Source organism: Anser cygnoides, chromosome 21, assembly GCF_040182565.1.
Source record: "Anser cygnoides isolate HZ-2024a breed goose chromosome 21, Taihu_goose_T2T_genome, whole genome shotgun sequence".
NCBI lineage: Eukaryota > Metazoa > Chordata > Aves > Anseriformes > Anatidae > Anser > Anser cygnoides.
The window spans coordinates 6,539,503-6,554,975 of NC_089893.1; the positions used below are offsets into that span (position 1 = coordinate 6,539,503).

A 15,473-nucleotide genomic window follows, 5' to 3' on the forward strand; every position below is an offset into this window, starting at 1 on the left:
GTGGCCGTGATTTTTCTTTGAATCTCTTCAACGTAAAATCTCTTCTTCCTAACCTTTAGGCCTCTGCTGGTATCTTTGCTCTCGGTTCTTGCTGCTCACCTCTCTTGAACTGCTGACAATTCAATTTACTGCTTAGTTCGCATCCTGCACTTGTGTCTTTGTTACATTTCTCACGCTGCTCTTCATGTGGGATCTCTCTCCCTATCTCCGGGAGCCAGGCTCCTCTTTTCTCTATTGAAAGCTTTCTTTTAAAACATTTTGCTGATAAATTTCATTAATCTGCTTTCTCCGATAGAAACGTCCTCCGGGCCACTTAAGGTATTGTGCATTCCCTGTTTAGTTGCAAGCTCTGTGTGGCAGAGGATGCCTGGTTTTGTATCCGATACCCAGCTGAGCATACACTTGGCACTTGGCAAAACAAATTAAGAAAAGGATTGGATGAAGAAAGGCTGTCTGTGGCTCAAGAGGATAGCTGAGAAACAGTGCTCTCAGAGTCAGTCAAGGTGCATTAGCAAAGCTGTCTGGCACACACTTGTTTGGCTTATGCCTGTGCTCATTTTGCATTTCTATGAAGACCAAACAGCTCATATTTTAGAAGCAAAATAAATCTTAGCTGAGGATATTCAGAACTCACTATATGCACAAGGGCAAAGATAAGAAGGGTAGGGATAATCTGCAGGGTGAAGTGTGCTCTACAGAATATTCAGTGCCCGACAGTGCATAAACAGTGTGTTCCCTTGCTAGTTCTCAGCCATTTAGGACTCAGGGGGGTTTTGTTTGTTTTTCCTATGTCACTGTGAGTAAAAATCAATGACAATTGTCAAAGTGTGACTAATTTAGCAGATTTGGTCACCTTCACAGGAGCTGAATTTTTTTTTCCTTTGGCAAAGTCTTGCAGCGAAAAGGTTCTGTGCTTTTTCCATCAAGCTGTTCTGAGGAGGAAGATGCAATTGTAGTTACCTGCCAATTAAGAAAGTACTAATCATGCAGATCAAAACCCCTTTGCTTCCTTTGGTAAAAGCCTACTTTCAAACTACTGTTGGTTATTTCCCTGTGACTAATCCTGTTTTTTAACGGCAACGCAGTAGACCTCCAGATGAATCTCTCAAAGTAACAGGTTACCAGATTTGGCATATTTTTAGGAAATCTTTTACTGCCAGAATTCTAATAAGTATTAATAAATAGAAGCCTTAAAAGCAAGAGTAAAATGGTTGAGATCAGTATTGTCAGTAGTCCACTTAAATTATTCAAAAGCTGAGAAATAGTTGTTGCTTTATGTATTCAGTAGTGTGTCAGTTAATAAAATATTTTATTATTATAAAGTAAAATGTATTTTTCCTGAGAATGTGCAGAAATATGTATAAATATGGCTGTGAAAAGTAAAACTTAAGGTTTAACTTTCCGTTTAGTGAGGGGGATGTGCTCTGGTTTCCTTGCAAACTCCTGGGCTCTTTTTTGCATCTGCCATTCTGCAAACTCAGGGAATTCAGTCAGATCCAAAATGGAGTGGTTTCCCCTCTGTAAAACAGAGTAGTTCATGTATTAGTACTTTATGCTGTGTGGAGCTGTGAGGCATAACTCAGAAAAGGTTGTAGACATTCTGAGCTCTTTGCATACAAGTTGATTGATCTGTTGTGGGTCTGTAGCGGATCCATTTATGGGTTACTCTGTGTGGTTTTCCCACAGATGGCAGAGTTACTTGTGCCTGTGACTTTTGTTGGAACCTTGCATGATTTGTCTGATGAGCTTTCAAGCTTTGAAGGTAGCCTAACATCTTGTATATAGAAAAATAGATGCATTGGAAATTACAAATAATTTCTTTTTGCTGTGTGTATCGAATGATTTGGTACATTGCTTTCTTTTGTAATAAGTCCTAGGATTTATTTTCAAAGTTAAAGAACTTGATTTTTTTTTCCTCTGGCAGAATGGCAGCTGCAAAGAACCCAAGATTATTTCCAATTTTTTTTTTCTTGTTGTGCTTTGTTCCATCCCAATCTCTTGCCTCTGAAAGCCTTGGGGAACAAATTATTGTTCAGCCAAGTTCAGAGCCGTGTTCCTTCTTGTTTCTGCACAGCGTACTGCATGTTAGCACTGCAAAATGGTGGGGGGAAGTCTGTCTAGGTGGGTATTATAATTTCTTTTTATCATGGTTTTGGATAGGAAAGGAAATCGTGGCCATGCTCAGACTGAGAGTTGGGGATGAGAAAACCAACGTGAGGAAATCTGCTCTCCAGGTACAGTGTTTTCTGCCTGTGTTCTTGTTCTGCATGATTACCCAGAATGAAGTTAAAATAATCAGGCAATAACAAACCGTATTCAGTTTGCCCATCTGTAGTTTTTTGCTGTTCCTACAGAATGTTTATAAGCCTTAAAAAGGTCTTGTTTAATAGTTCCTCGTAAGTAAACGATGCAAGCATGATGACAAATTTTTTCTAGTATTCTTGCTGGCATTCACTTACTCCATCACTTAGAGAGCCTCTTTTCAAGTGTCAATAGCCATTCAACTTGAGTGACTTCCTTATAAACTCAGGCATAATGGGTGCTTAATTTTGTTTCAACCTTGTTAACAGACGTTAGGTTATACCTACCATCCTTTTGAGGAATGCCTTGCTTTGCTTGTTGCTTAATTCTTTCTAATTAAGTCATGAGCTTTAAAAGAGATTCTTCAATGAAAATTTCATCATTTTATTAAATATGCATCTGCTGTTGACTGGCTTTATATCGGTCTTCTTTCCCCCAGTTCTTCCCCTTCAGTTCCCAGGCTGTTTTGAGCTTCTCAAGTTTAGGATTTATAACTGTTTTGTTGAGAGGCTTTTCAGTTCCCCCCCCTTTATCGCTGGGTAAGAGACATAAGTCATGCAAGAGAAATGTCAGTTTCAAGGGGAAATTGTGACATTAATTCTATACAGAATTCTGTTTTAAAATCTGAATGACTGAAAGGATGCTTTCTGTACTAAGTTCTACCCGGTACGTGGAAATTATTAATATTATTCTTTGCTCTCAGTGAGATACTTTAATCTCTAGTTGAAGTTAATGGGGAGTAGAATATATTTTTGATTTGTTACCCAGCGCTCTTGGCCTGTATTCCCAGCAAAATTGTGCGGGTATTTGACTTCCAGGTTTTTATGAACATCCTGAAACACAAAGTGATCCCTTGTACTGCAGAAGATTTGTCCACTCTTCAGGACCGTTGCCGGGACCCTGCTGTTTCTGTGCGGAAGCAGGCCTTGCAGTCTATAACAGAGCTCCTTGTGGTGAGAAAAAAATACCATGAACTCTTATCCAGACCTGAGGTGGATGAAGTGTAGGTTGAAATGAGGAGGACACAGGCAAATCTGGTACACATCAGTTGTTCGTTCACCAAATTTTGTTTTATGACTGCATTTTATTTTTTTATTATCTTTTGACTTGAAGTCATAACTTACACATACTTGTGATTTATGTAGGATGCTTCCAGCTGTTGGAAACATTTATATTCCTGACTGTTGATTTATTTGTCATGGAGAAAATGCTTATGTTGCTGGCCTTCTCAAGTTAGCAGGGGGGAAAATCTGAATCACTCCACTGAGATGTAATATGCAGATGATAGCACTGTAATATTTTTCCTCTTCTATTTATTCTCAAAGGTTTAGTAACTTAGTGTTGGAGTGTAAGGTTGATATTAATCAAAACTCTTTGGTTTTAGTGTTAAATCATCTGCTGTACAGCTTTATTGCGATACTATTGCAATTATTTATAGGGTTTAAAAAGAAAACAAAAAAGTATTACAGTACTTTACCCCAGGTAGCCTGATCATAGTTACAATCATACCTTGTGTGGTGTCAAGGAAATTTGTTCCCTTGTCCCATATGCTGTCATATCACAGTGCTAGTTGAGCAGTATGCTGGCTTATTAAAATGTATTTCAAAAGTTGGTAGATGACTCTCAGGGTTTCTAGGTCCTTGCTGATCTTACCTGTGCCTATAGGACCATATAATAACTAAGAAATGTTTTTAATATGAAGTGCGTTTCTCTCAGTCTCAGCATGATAACGTCCTGGTGCAGAAGGCCTGGTTACACGGAGTTGTGCCTGTTGTGATGGACACTGAAAGTTCTGTTCAAGAAAAGGCCTTGGATTGCCTTGATCAGGTCTTGTTGCAGCATATAAAGCATTATAAGAAGTTCCAGAGCGAAGATGAAAAGCAGGCTCTAGCATGGGAGCTCCTTACCCTCTTGACTTCGGAGAGCCAGGAGCTGAGGTAAGTGTGTCTCTCTCTGCATTGGGGGTTTTGCTGGCATTTCCGTAACAGCACTTTGTCTAGTGCCCTGGATGTCTTTATTGCCTTTAGTACATTAGCATTCATGGACAAAATCCATATTTTTTTTAAACTTTTGATTGTATTGGAATGTGCAGCTTTTTCTTTACAGTAGGAAATTGCCTATTGACCAGAGGACTAGGATAGGAGCATGAGCTTATACTCTCAGCTCCCCGATTCCTCGTGTGACCACAGACCATTATGTATCACAGTTTACATATTATTTAAATGCATGAGCTGTCTACTGCACAAGGGCAAGAAACTAAATTTATTGGTGGGTTGGGTTTTTTTAAGCTATTTGAATTTTCAGCTTGAAGCGTACTGCTGCTAGAGATGGAAGCTATCACGTTGTGAGCTGCTTGTGCTGCTCTGCCAGCTCTTAAGACAGAGGAACTGTCAAACAGACACATTGGCAGCTGGTGAGGAGAGTGTAGTTTTGCTTTGTGTCAAGTATTTTTATTTGCTCTTGTTACCTGTGCAGTCTCCCTGAACTCTAGCGTTCATATACGGGAATGTCACCTGCTATTCTTGGTGTGTTGATAGCAGCATGAATGTTAAATGGAGGTGTTCTGATGACAGAAGGAAGAGAGGGTATATAAAGAAAGGAGAAGATCTCCTTTTATTAATTCTGATGTACAATATGTTACTTGTCTTATGACAAACAGAGTTATTCTGCCTTTTGCAGAACGCTGTGGGATGAAGCAGAAGAAATGGGATAACACAGTATGGCAAGGACACAACATTGATCAAAGACAGCTGTATGTTTATTAGTCAACAGGGCATAACAGCTCTGAAATAGAAAATGAGATACTGGTTGTGCTGCCTTGCCAATCTGTACCACTGTCAGTGATCTAATTTGGGCTATTTTATGACATAGTTTGCGGAGTTATGGCACCTTCTACTTCATGACCTTAGAGTACCTTGCAGCTTGATAAATATTAGAACTCTTTCTGTGTGAAGTGGGTAACTAGGGCTAAACAGAAAAACGGGCAGCTTGTGGTGCCTCAACATCATAGCGTCCTGTTCCGTTATGGGTGTTCAAATAAAAACTGCTAGAAAGTCTTTGGTACAGGTTGCTGAAATCTTTTCTTGATTCGTTGTGATACCAGTTCTCCTGTCTCACTGACACGCTGCACTATATTCATGCTTGTGTGGCAGCTCTGTGATGCAGTAGGACTGGTGACTGATCTGAACTGTAACCATCAGAGCAGGTAACTGAAAGTGTGACCAAAAATCCTGCTAGTGAAATATGTAGTGGAAATCTTGACATATTCTGGGAAGTAGGAATGTGAAGTGATAGCAGCTTTCTTGTGTTTTCCAGTGTATCCTGGACGGAGGTGCTGGGTTTTACTGGCAGTGTCCAAGAGCAAGTGTTTTGTTCACTCTTTGTTTAACTTGTGTTTCTTTCTTTCTTCCTTGTAGCCGTTACATGAACAAAGCTTTTTATATTTGGTCGCAGCAGAAAAAATTCTCTTCCACTTTCATCAATAACGTGATGTCTCATGTGGAAACGGAGCATGCTGTGCCAGCTTGGATGTTGCTGGCTAAGGTGGCAGGTTCTTCACCCAAGCTGGATTATTCCAAGGTCATTGAATCCTGGGACAGTGTCAGCAGGTATACATGTGCTTTGAACTCTTCCCTCCGTTCTGCAGGAAAGAGGCAGGAGTAAAGATAAGGAGGAATGCAAGGGAGCACTTTCTGTCCTTTGACAGGCAAAGTGCTGCTTAGATCACCATTCTTTATTCAGGCAACTAGTCTGTGCAGCTAGGAAGCAGGTGTAATGGCCCACAGATTTGTGCAGTAATGAAGTCTTACATTAAGCTTTTGGAGTTTTCATTTGGTTTGACAAGTCTGCCTTGATAATACATAGCCAAGGTGAAAGGATTTTTCTACCGTGGTTTGGTGGTGTTCCGCAGCATTAATTTTGGTTTGTCCACGTTGCTGTTTTTCAGGCAGCAGAACACGAGCACTGACACTATAGGACATATACTGTGTGTCATCAGTCATGTCGCAAAGCACCTCCCTAGGAGCACCTGCGAGAGGCTGATTGGTGAGTGACTGAGAAGCTGCAGAGTGGAAGGCAGAGTTCGGTTTTGTCTCACAGCTTAGCAGTTATTTCTTCTCCACAAGCAGTTGATTAGCTTAAAAAACGCTCATTTTATGTGTGTGGTCTCCTTTTCAGATAACATCAGTTGCTGGCTGAAAGAGTTTCGATGTCCCCTGGAGGTGATTAGCCCAGCTGTAGAAACTCTGCAGAAGCTCTGCCATGCGTATGCAGATGTACCAGAGAAGACACAGGTGTGACTTAAAATACACCTTTTAAAATAGCTTGTCTCACACTTGGGAGGGCTTTCTCTTGAAGGCAACTTCTGTCTCCAGTCTGTTGGTTGATTAGCTCACTAAACAATGATGATCTGTCTGCTGCAGCTCAAGTTTGTTCTGCTTAGCCGTCTTACTTGGTACACTGCCGTTTTGCTGGAGAGCATCGTCTAGCTAAGGATGGCCTTGTAGAGATCTTTCGTCAGAGTTTTTGGTTTTGTTTTACAGCTGAAATGCCTTGCACTGACCTTCTGTCCAAGTTTACAGCATTCCTAAAGGAGACCTATTGCTCTGCCGCTACTGTAGCAGCTATTTCTTGGGCTTGGTCCAGTTAGAAGCCATAGGTTTATCCTGTAAACTCTGACTATTCTATACGAGAGCTGCTGTAGATACACACATTTTCTAGGCCTCTTTCGTGAGCTCTAACACGGGGTTAGTAACACATCATTTGCACTTTTTTTTTCTGCCAAGTTCCCCATTTGCTTTATGGCATAGCTTTGTTTAGTAGTGAGGTGAGCTACGTTTTGCTGGTAAAATAATGATGTCAGCCTGAGCACAGTCACAGAGAAGCTAGAACTAGTGCAGGCCTCTCTTGCTAATGATGTATGTGTTGTGATTCTCTTTTAATATTGATGACGGTTGTTTTATAATAGGCATCCCAATGAAGTTTAGTAATTAGTGCTAAACTGCATATGCCATTCTTCAGAGGCCAGGGTGGATTGATGGTTGGGTTTGTTGTTTTTTTGTTGTTTTCTTTTTTTGTATTGTTTTATTTTTTTAAATTCACAATCTGAAAATCCTCCCTGTTAGATATAGTCATTACAATATGTTAACTTGCAACTGAGTGCAGGTGTACCTATACATTGGTTACTTCAGCAGCTTTAACAGCATAACTGCCATACATATATGTATTTAGTTTCTTATGCTACAAGTTTTAGATGGTAGAAAAAGAGAGAAATGATGCTTTATTCTCATTCACAATCTGGCAGATGACTAGCTTTTTTGGTTCTCCCTCCCGCTTGGAATTTGCATAATATTTTCATTTGAATGGAACCACAGTTTTGAAACAACATTTTAAAATTCATACAGACAACCTCAAATGCACTGGATATAAGTGGAAAAGTCACCTGAATTCTTTTTGTTTAAACCTATGGGATTTCTATAATGAAGTAAACTTAGGCCTGTGGATCAGTGAAAGCCAGGTTCTTCAAGCTGTTTTGGCGCTTTGATGTGCAGGAAAAAGGCTGTCAGACAGAGTCTGATGGCTTTCAACGGGACCTAGATTATTAAAAGTATAGAAGGGTTTTCAAATTGAGGATTTGTGTGTGGAGATGTATCGTGTCTACACTGTGTTTAATTAAGTGCCGAATTTTGTTTTGTTATGGAACAGAAGCTGCTCGACCAGGTGTATGGAGACTTAGTAACCACCTGTGAAAGTTATATTTCGAATATAGTCCTCAAAGAAGATGGAGCGGAGCAATTGCAAGAAGATCTCTTTGTAAGTTTGGTTCCCCTTTGCGGACTGGTCAAATGACGTAGGTATTCTCAAAATGGGTATTCTACAGAGTTCGTGCCAGTAACTATTACATGGGAAAGTACTGATGTACACACTTTGTGTATATGGTAATGGGATCTCGTATCTGTGAGCCCGAGTGTACAACAGTTTTATACGTTAGAAATTGCTTTAAGGATATGATGCCCGTTGTATTTTTAATAAAATGACAGGGTTTTTTTCTTTGCTTTTCCAGTCATACTTTTTAGATTGGCTGTTTGGAATGAAGTCTGTAAAATGTGTAGAATTCTTTAAGGTTTACCTAAATATTGTTAGCATATAGGGAGGTTTTATAGTATATTAAACACACTCCCCACTTCTGTTTCAAAGTTTCACTTTTTATTCTCTAGCTGCTGTCTTCTCGAAAGAACTGAGGGAATTTTAAGTTGTCTTTGGAGAAGTAACTGTACTGACTCCTGCTGACTTGCCTTTTGACCCCAGTGTTGCTTTTTTCTTTGTAGGTGAGACACCTCTTCACCTTGGGTGAGGCTGCACAGCTGTGTCCAGCCAAAGTGGAGAAACGCATCTTTCTTTTGATTCAGTCCATTCTGGCTTCTTCTAACCAATGTGAGGCACTCTTTCCTTACTGCCTTTAATTTTGCTTTTACGAACAACACTGTTACCCGAAAAGCATGTTTTCATTCCTGACCTGTTCTTTCGTAGTGTCGAGTTCTCTAGATGGTGAGGAAATTCCAGCTTCTCAGCCACTGTCCCAATTTAGAGGATCAGCTATGCCTCCAGTGATCAGAGCTCATGCATTCATTACTCTAGGTAAGCACTGTCCTGCAGCAGAACTGCCCTTGTTCATCCAATTCCCACTCTTTCTGTCTGTTTCCTGGTTAAATTCTGTTACAAAGCCGTGTTTGTTATAACAGATAGGCGCAGTGCTCAGTGTTTGTGTCGCCTCAGTTCATAGCTTTTAGCAATGCAGATATCCATGGTAACAAGTTGCACAAACCATAAAAATACTACCATGCATGCAACTATTTTTCAAGTCCGTTAATGCATTTTTCCTAGATAGGTTGCAAGTGATAAACGGTTAGCGATGCAGACTTGTGCTGGCCTTGTACTCAGAATTGGTTGCTGGCTGAGAGATCCTCTTACCTGTAGTAAGGTGCTCAACACGGGATGAAGAAAAGCTGGTACAGTTCAGAGCAGAATGACTGTACATGGTTACTTGTCCTCCTTAGTACAAATGACCATGTGATAGAAGACTGGTCAAATCTGCATCTGCAGTGTAATGGAGAGTGCTAAGTGAAACTGGTTTTGTAGTGCTTCTGTGGTTATGAACAAATCTCTTCAATATCATTCTTCTAAACTTCCCAAAGCAGTTGAGAATACTTTTTGTACAGAGCTTAGAAACAGTTAGGAAGAAGTGATGTTAGCATGCGGGCTATTTTATTTTAAGTTGGTTTAGAGATGCTTTTAGAGGTGGGTGTCTCCCTGCTATGCCTATGACAGCTGGGGCTGTTCTTTTTAGCTGCTTTGAATAATACCCTATACACAGGAATAGTTCTCTGTGAAGGAGGGAATTTGGCATTGAGACCCACACTATAGGTCTAAGAAGAATTTGGAAGAACTCCTTGAAGTATAATCTCTTTGAGAGGTTGTGCAGATTGCTCATCAAGTTTCATCTTGTGTTTCTTGTTTATTCCCCTGTTTGCTTCCTGATTCCTCTTGGCTCATACTGGTCTCAAAGGAGGCAGTAAGCTGGGCTGTGTTGGTTAGGAAGAAGAATATATTCACAGCACTGACAGTCTCATCCCCATTTCACAGGTAAACTGTGTTTGCAGCATGAAGATCTGGCAAAGAAATGCATTGCAGCTCTAGCTCGAGAACTGGAGGTGTCGCATGATGTGGCTGTTCGCAATAACGTCATCATCGTTATGTGCGACCTGTGCATCCGCTACACCACCATGGTGGACAGATACATTCCCAGCATTGCGTTGTGTCTGAAAGACCCACACCCCTTCATCCGTAAGCAGACGCTGATCCTGCTTACCAACCTTCTGCAGGTAAACAGTGGTCCTGAGCATGCGTCTGACAGCCAGCTTCAGTTACCTCAGTTGTGCTAAATGCTGGCAACCTGGCCAACGGATGTATTGCCTATAAATTGATTCTGGAGCATTGCTGCAATCTACCCTAATTTAAAATAACTTCAAACACGTATTTTGGTACTGCTCTTTTTTGTGAGGTAGGCAAAACGCTCCTCAATGACACTTAGCACAGTTGGATAACGAGATTATTTTTATTCAACAGTTATCTCCTCTCTCATCTGCTTTGTATTTCTTTGAACTCCCTTGCATTTCACTCCTATAGGAATGAATATAAAAAAACATCACAGCACCTTTTTCTCCTGCTGTCTCTGCTTATTGTTTTAAGGTTGTGAATGTTGAGTGGCTGACAATGTTTGCCCTCCCAGTGTTCAGATGAAGCCAAACAAGGCAGATTTGGAGTGCATTTGGCTCTGAGAACAGTGTTGAATAGCATCTGTGTCTTTGGCATTGGAGAGCAGATTTTTCTTGATTCTACTTTTTTATTGGTATCTGTGGTAAACCTAGAGGGTTGCTGCTGTGGCATTTATTCTGCTTAAAGCATCCCCCAGAACATTCTCTTTTTAAGGTTTATTTTGTGTACATATGGGTGAAGTTCTATAGTTAGCTTATTTGCCTGATGCACATTCTGTTAGGCTCCATCAGATATTGCCCTGGCTGCACTCTGAAGATTCACACCCGAATTTTTCCTGGTTCAGGCTGATAACTTACTGTCTGTCCTATCCTTATAGGAAGAGTTCGTGAAATGGAAAGATTGTCTCTTCTTCCGTTTTGTCAGCGTCTTGGTGGATCCAAATCCAGATATTGCCAGGTAAAATACTCATCTGTAAAATACTGTAGGAGTTGAAGATCAGAGATGTACTCAAAAAGTTTTGATCTTGCGCCTTCACCATGTGAAGAAAAATTTCAGTGAGAGAGCAAAGGATTCTCTCGTTAACCTCTTCGCTTCTACAGTTGTTAACACTTTAGGGTCTGGAATGGTAGCAAAGGAGTGGTGAACCTCTTTACAAGTCAATTGAAAGTCCCAGTGTAGCAAGCTGTCTTCAAAACATGCAGCTCTGTTCTATTTTTGACTCTCAGATACCCAGGAAAAAGGAATTTTTGAAACAAGCCTTTATGAAATCTTCCTTTTGGTTTTCTAATAGCTCTGTATTGTGCGCTGGTTTTGCTTTAGGAATAGGGTTAGAAATTCCTTTTTCTTATGTGTGCCTTGTCTTTTTAAGCTTTGTACCACACTTTGTAATGTTTTGACTTATTAGAAGAGTTATGCACGCTGACCTTAAGTGCACATTTATGAAGCTTTTGTACGTTTTAAAGTCTCAAGCTTCTCTGTTATGTGAGAAACAAGAGGGAGGCACATTCCTCCAAGGGGGGGGGTGGTAGGTTGTGTGGGGATGCTGGATTCACTGGAGGTTTGGACAGCTTTCTACTGTTTCTACCTGGAATGCTCAAGTTGCAGATTGGTCTTTCCAGGGCCATCAATCTATTGTTGCTTACTAGTGCATATTCACATCTTCTTTTCTCTTCAGTGGGTTTTTAATGTGTAAAAATGGCTTTCCAGTAGATGGTGGCATTGCAACATGTCGTTCCTAGAGCTTTAGCTGTGAAACACGCTGCTACTTCATCAGGGACCTTTTTCTTTGCATCTGCATTCAGTGGCTGCATCCAGACAAAAATACTTTCTTCAAGTCTGAGATTGACTTTCAGCTCTTGGAGGACTTGTGGTGATTAACTTTTTGCAAAGTACTGTGTCCCAGCCACAATGGAACTTAAGTCGTATAAATAATGAAAATGCTGTGCCTGGATTCAAGTTGAAATTTATTTCTGTCTCTGCTTTAATGGCAAGAAGCAAAGTAGTATCGTGGATGCTGAAAAAGTGTATTTTTCTAGATGAAAAAGAGCTTAAAGTCAATAAGGTGGTATCCTTGTTCAAACCCTGATGTAGCTGGGCAAGAATTAAATGTGGTATTCAGGGGGATTTGAGAGACTCATCTTCCTGCTTTACTGCTTGTGACCCTACACTGTGTTTCAGGGGTGGCTTTTAGAAGCTGTCTGGTAAAATTCTTCCTTTTCCTCCTTTCCAGGTTTGGAGAGTTCTGCTTGGTGCATCTCTTACTGAAGAGGAATCCAGTAATGTTCTCCCAACACTTCATTGAATGCATCTTCCATTTCAATAGCTATGAGAAACACGAGAAGTACAACAGGTTCCCCCAGAGCGAGCGGTCAGTTGAGCACATTTGTATCGTCGTACTGCTAAACGATGAATTGTATGGTCACGCAGTCTTTGGTTACAGCAAAGCATTCCTGGTGGTTTGTAATTACTTATGCAAAAAGGGGGAAACAGCTCAGGGAGATAGGGAAGGTAGAACACTTAATTTAACACTGTGACACTTCTGGGAGGACTTCTGCATGTAATTTGTGGGAACCTGTGATATCCTAACAGGCTTATGCGTCTCAATAGTGACATTCAAATGTTTCTTTTTGATTTAAAGCCTTATTATTTTTGAGAGATCGCATAATGTGACTTGACCCATGTAAAATATCTTGCTCTACTACAGGGCGAAGAATCTCTTCTCTCTGAAAGGAAAAGGTAACAAAGAAAAAAGGATGCATATCTACAGGTTCCTCCTGGACCATTTTACAGATGAGCAGAGGTTCAACATTACAACAAAGATCAGCCACAGTGTCCTAGGTAGGGGTCTGTCTTTATGAAAATATGACGACGAATCTGGCAAACAACTGGTGTCTATAAAAGCTGTGAGTCCAGCAGTAAATTCTTGACTTTCCTGGCACTGCTTTTCCCAGTAAAATGGTTTTTACTTCTTCCCTGCCTGTTGCAGCATGCTTTGTGGATAAGGATCTTCCACTGGACATGGAAGCCAGTGAGCTGCTCTCAGATACATTTGCAATCCTTAGCTGCAAAGAAATCAAGCTATCAACTATGAGATCAAAACCTGATGAGGACATGCAGCCTGAAGACGATGAATTGGCAATGGCCAATGCTGTCATGCAAGCAGCACAAAAAAAGCTCATTTCACAGGTAAATGGCACTTAATCTGGTGCGGGAAGAGGGCCGTCCACCATGCTGGGAGGACTTTTACTTTTCTGTGATGGAGAAACTTAAAACAAAAATTATCCATGTAACATAACAATGCCAAGGACATACTGTACATGCATGGTGTTAACCAGGCTCTGTCTGTAGATCTGCTCTGATCTGAGGGCACCTGTGGAAGCAATGTGTGTCATGAAAACGAAGTGTTAATGCTGGATTTGTAATTTGTAATGGATGCTGGTACTTGACCTGTCAGTTGAAATGAACAAATGTTCATTTCCTCTGAAATCAGTGAAGCTATGCTAGGTTAAATTTGTTCCACAGATCTCTTATTGAGAAAGCATCTGAACATAACATTGGGTTTTGGTGTGCTTTTTGGTAATTTGCTTTCAGTGTGCAAACTGACTTGGTAGTAAATCTTGAAAGCCTATGTACATGCATGCAGCATAAAAGCAGACTTAATTGTGATAATTCCTCTCGCTTAGGCCATTCATCTAACACCAGAGTGACTTCTCCTTTATTGCATCTTGTAACTATGTTTATGTCATGCCTTGTTTGAAAAAGGTTCAAAAGAAGAACTTCGTAGAAAACATCATCCCAATAATCACATCACTGAAGTCTTTGATGGAGCAGAAGAAGATCCCAGCTCTTAGGGACCTTATGAACTACCTACGGGTAAGAGGAAGTGTTTTCTTGTTATTGTGGTTTGTTGTTGTTTTTTTTTTCCCCTCTCTTAATTTAATGTGTTAGATGTGCAATCAGTAATGGAACGAACAGTCTTCTTAGAAGGAAATTTGGAAGGCATATGATGTTGTGACACTGCCACTGTGTTAAATAAGGTAGGAGGTGGAGGGATTTTAGATAAGGATCTCACAGTGTGTTACGTGTGAGCCTCCTCATGGAACGTGGGCAGAAAGCTTGAATGCTGGAAAGCTTTTTCATGTTCTGAAGTACAAATTGGAATTTCAACTCTTAGTCTGTTAAAAACACCTCTGCTCTACCAACTGGTATTTCCTTTTGCACTTAACCAGCTGTGATCTGAATGGAGACATGAATCAGTATTCGGGAGAGATTTCTGAAAGAGTTTAAACATTCCTTATTGCTCCAGGAAGTGATGCAAGATTACCGAAATGAAATCAAAGACTTCTTTGCTGTGGACAAGCAGCTGGCAGCCGAGCTGGAGTACGATATGAAGAAATACGAAGAGCAGCTGGACAGGGAGAAGGAGTCAGACCAAGAGCATGTCTCAGCATTGCAGGCAGAGGTTGTTGGGACCATTAAGTCCGTATGCGTGCTGTCTCTTCTCTTTGTACACAAAGTTTTTTTTAGAACGCAGACTCTATATGTCTGTGGACATGGTAATGTTTTCATACCTCTGTGCATTTGCTGACAAGAAGCTTTGGCTTCAGTCATCTGATATGCTTAGAACAACAACAACAAACACACACTGGCTAAAGAGGAGCAACAATTAACATAAAAATAATTCAATTTAAAGGGAAGGACAAGTCTAATTTCCCACTGTCTGTCCTTATATGCTGCGTTGCTCTCTGTTTCCAGAGTGGTAATGATAAACAGGTCAAACAGAAAAGGATTAATTTCGGCTGATTTTAGATTTATACAGAATGGAAACTTACATCTGTGCTAGTCATGCAGATCCTCATTTAAAGTCAATGGTAAAAAATAAGCATGTGCTTAGTTCATTTGTCCTGAATTATTTGAGATACCTACCTTAAGATGAGATGACTTTTACCCTGGCAACCTGACTTTAAAGAGCACCTATATATAGACCTCTAAACTGGGACATATATATCCCATCAAAACTTACTACTCATTTCTTGTTAAAACTTCGTCCCATAAACTCTTTCTCCTTAGCACCCCTTTACGTCCATCCCACAAAGGATTCGATCACACAGCAAGTAGGTCTAGGTGTCTCATGTCTAGGGTTTTCTGCATTTGTGACTATTGTTACATGTGATCCTTCTTTCTTTTCTGTAGCAACCTCCATCTTTGGAGACAGCTGTTCCTCCTGGTGGCAGGAGTGATAACGCCCAGTCCCCTGTTAGGAGACAGCCCTCATCCCCTCGATCATGTCCTACCTCTGTGCCTTCTGAGTTTACTACACCTAGAGCTGATGTTCTGAAACAACCATTACTTGGTCGCAGGTATGGTTTTTCTCTTTATATTACTGGTTACGATACTCT

General features: G+C 40.5%; 1 protein-coding gene across 2 annotated transcripts in view; it reads left to right on the forward strand.

Moving 5' to 3' along the window:
* NCAPD3 (non-SMC condensin II complex subunit D3) overlaps positions 1-15,473 on the forward strand; it is a 29,072-nt gene that overhangs the window by 9,159 nt on the left and 4,440 nt on the right. Inside the window, exons 14-30 of one of the 2 annotated variants that reach the window (XM_048063425.2) lie at positions 2,161-2,234; positions 3,120-3,254; positions 4,018-4,238; positions 5,718-5,909; positions 6,248-6,345; positions 6,478-6,593; positions 8,005-8,112; positions 8,628-8,733; positions 8,830-8,937; positions 9,943-10,181; positions 10,952-11,031; positions 12,305-12,442; positions 12,779-12,912; positions 13,061-13,260; positions 13,837-13,947; positions 14,381-14,557; positions 15,268-15,434. In XM_048063425.2, the coding sequence (XP_047919382.2) occupies positions 2,161-2,234; positions 3,120-3,254; positions 4,018-4,238; positions 5,718-5,909; positions 6,248-6,345; positions 6,478-6,593; positions 8,005-8,112; positions 8,628-8,733; positions 8,830-8,937; positions 9,943-10,181; positions 10,952-11,031; positions 12,305-12,442; positions 12,779-12,912; positions 13,061-13,260; positions 13,837-13,947; positions 14,381-14,557; positions 15,268-15,434 (2,404 nt within the window). The remainder of the gene's footprint in view (positions 1-2,160; positions 2,235-3,119; positions 3,255-4,017; positions 4,239-5,717; positions 5,910-6,247; positions 6,346-6,477; positions 6,594-8,004; positions 8,113-8,627; positions 8,734-8,829; positions 8,938-9,942; positions 10,182-10,951; positions 11,032-12,304; positions 12,443-12,778; positions 12,913-13,060; positions 13,261-13,836; positions 13,948-14,380; positions 14,558-15,267; positions 15,435-15,473) is intronic. The other variant, XM_048063426.2, reaches the window with a different exon arrangement.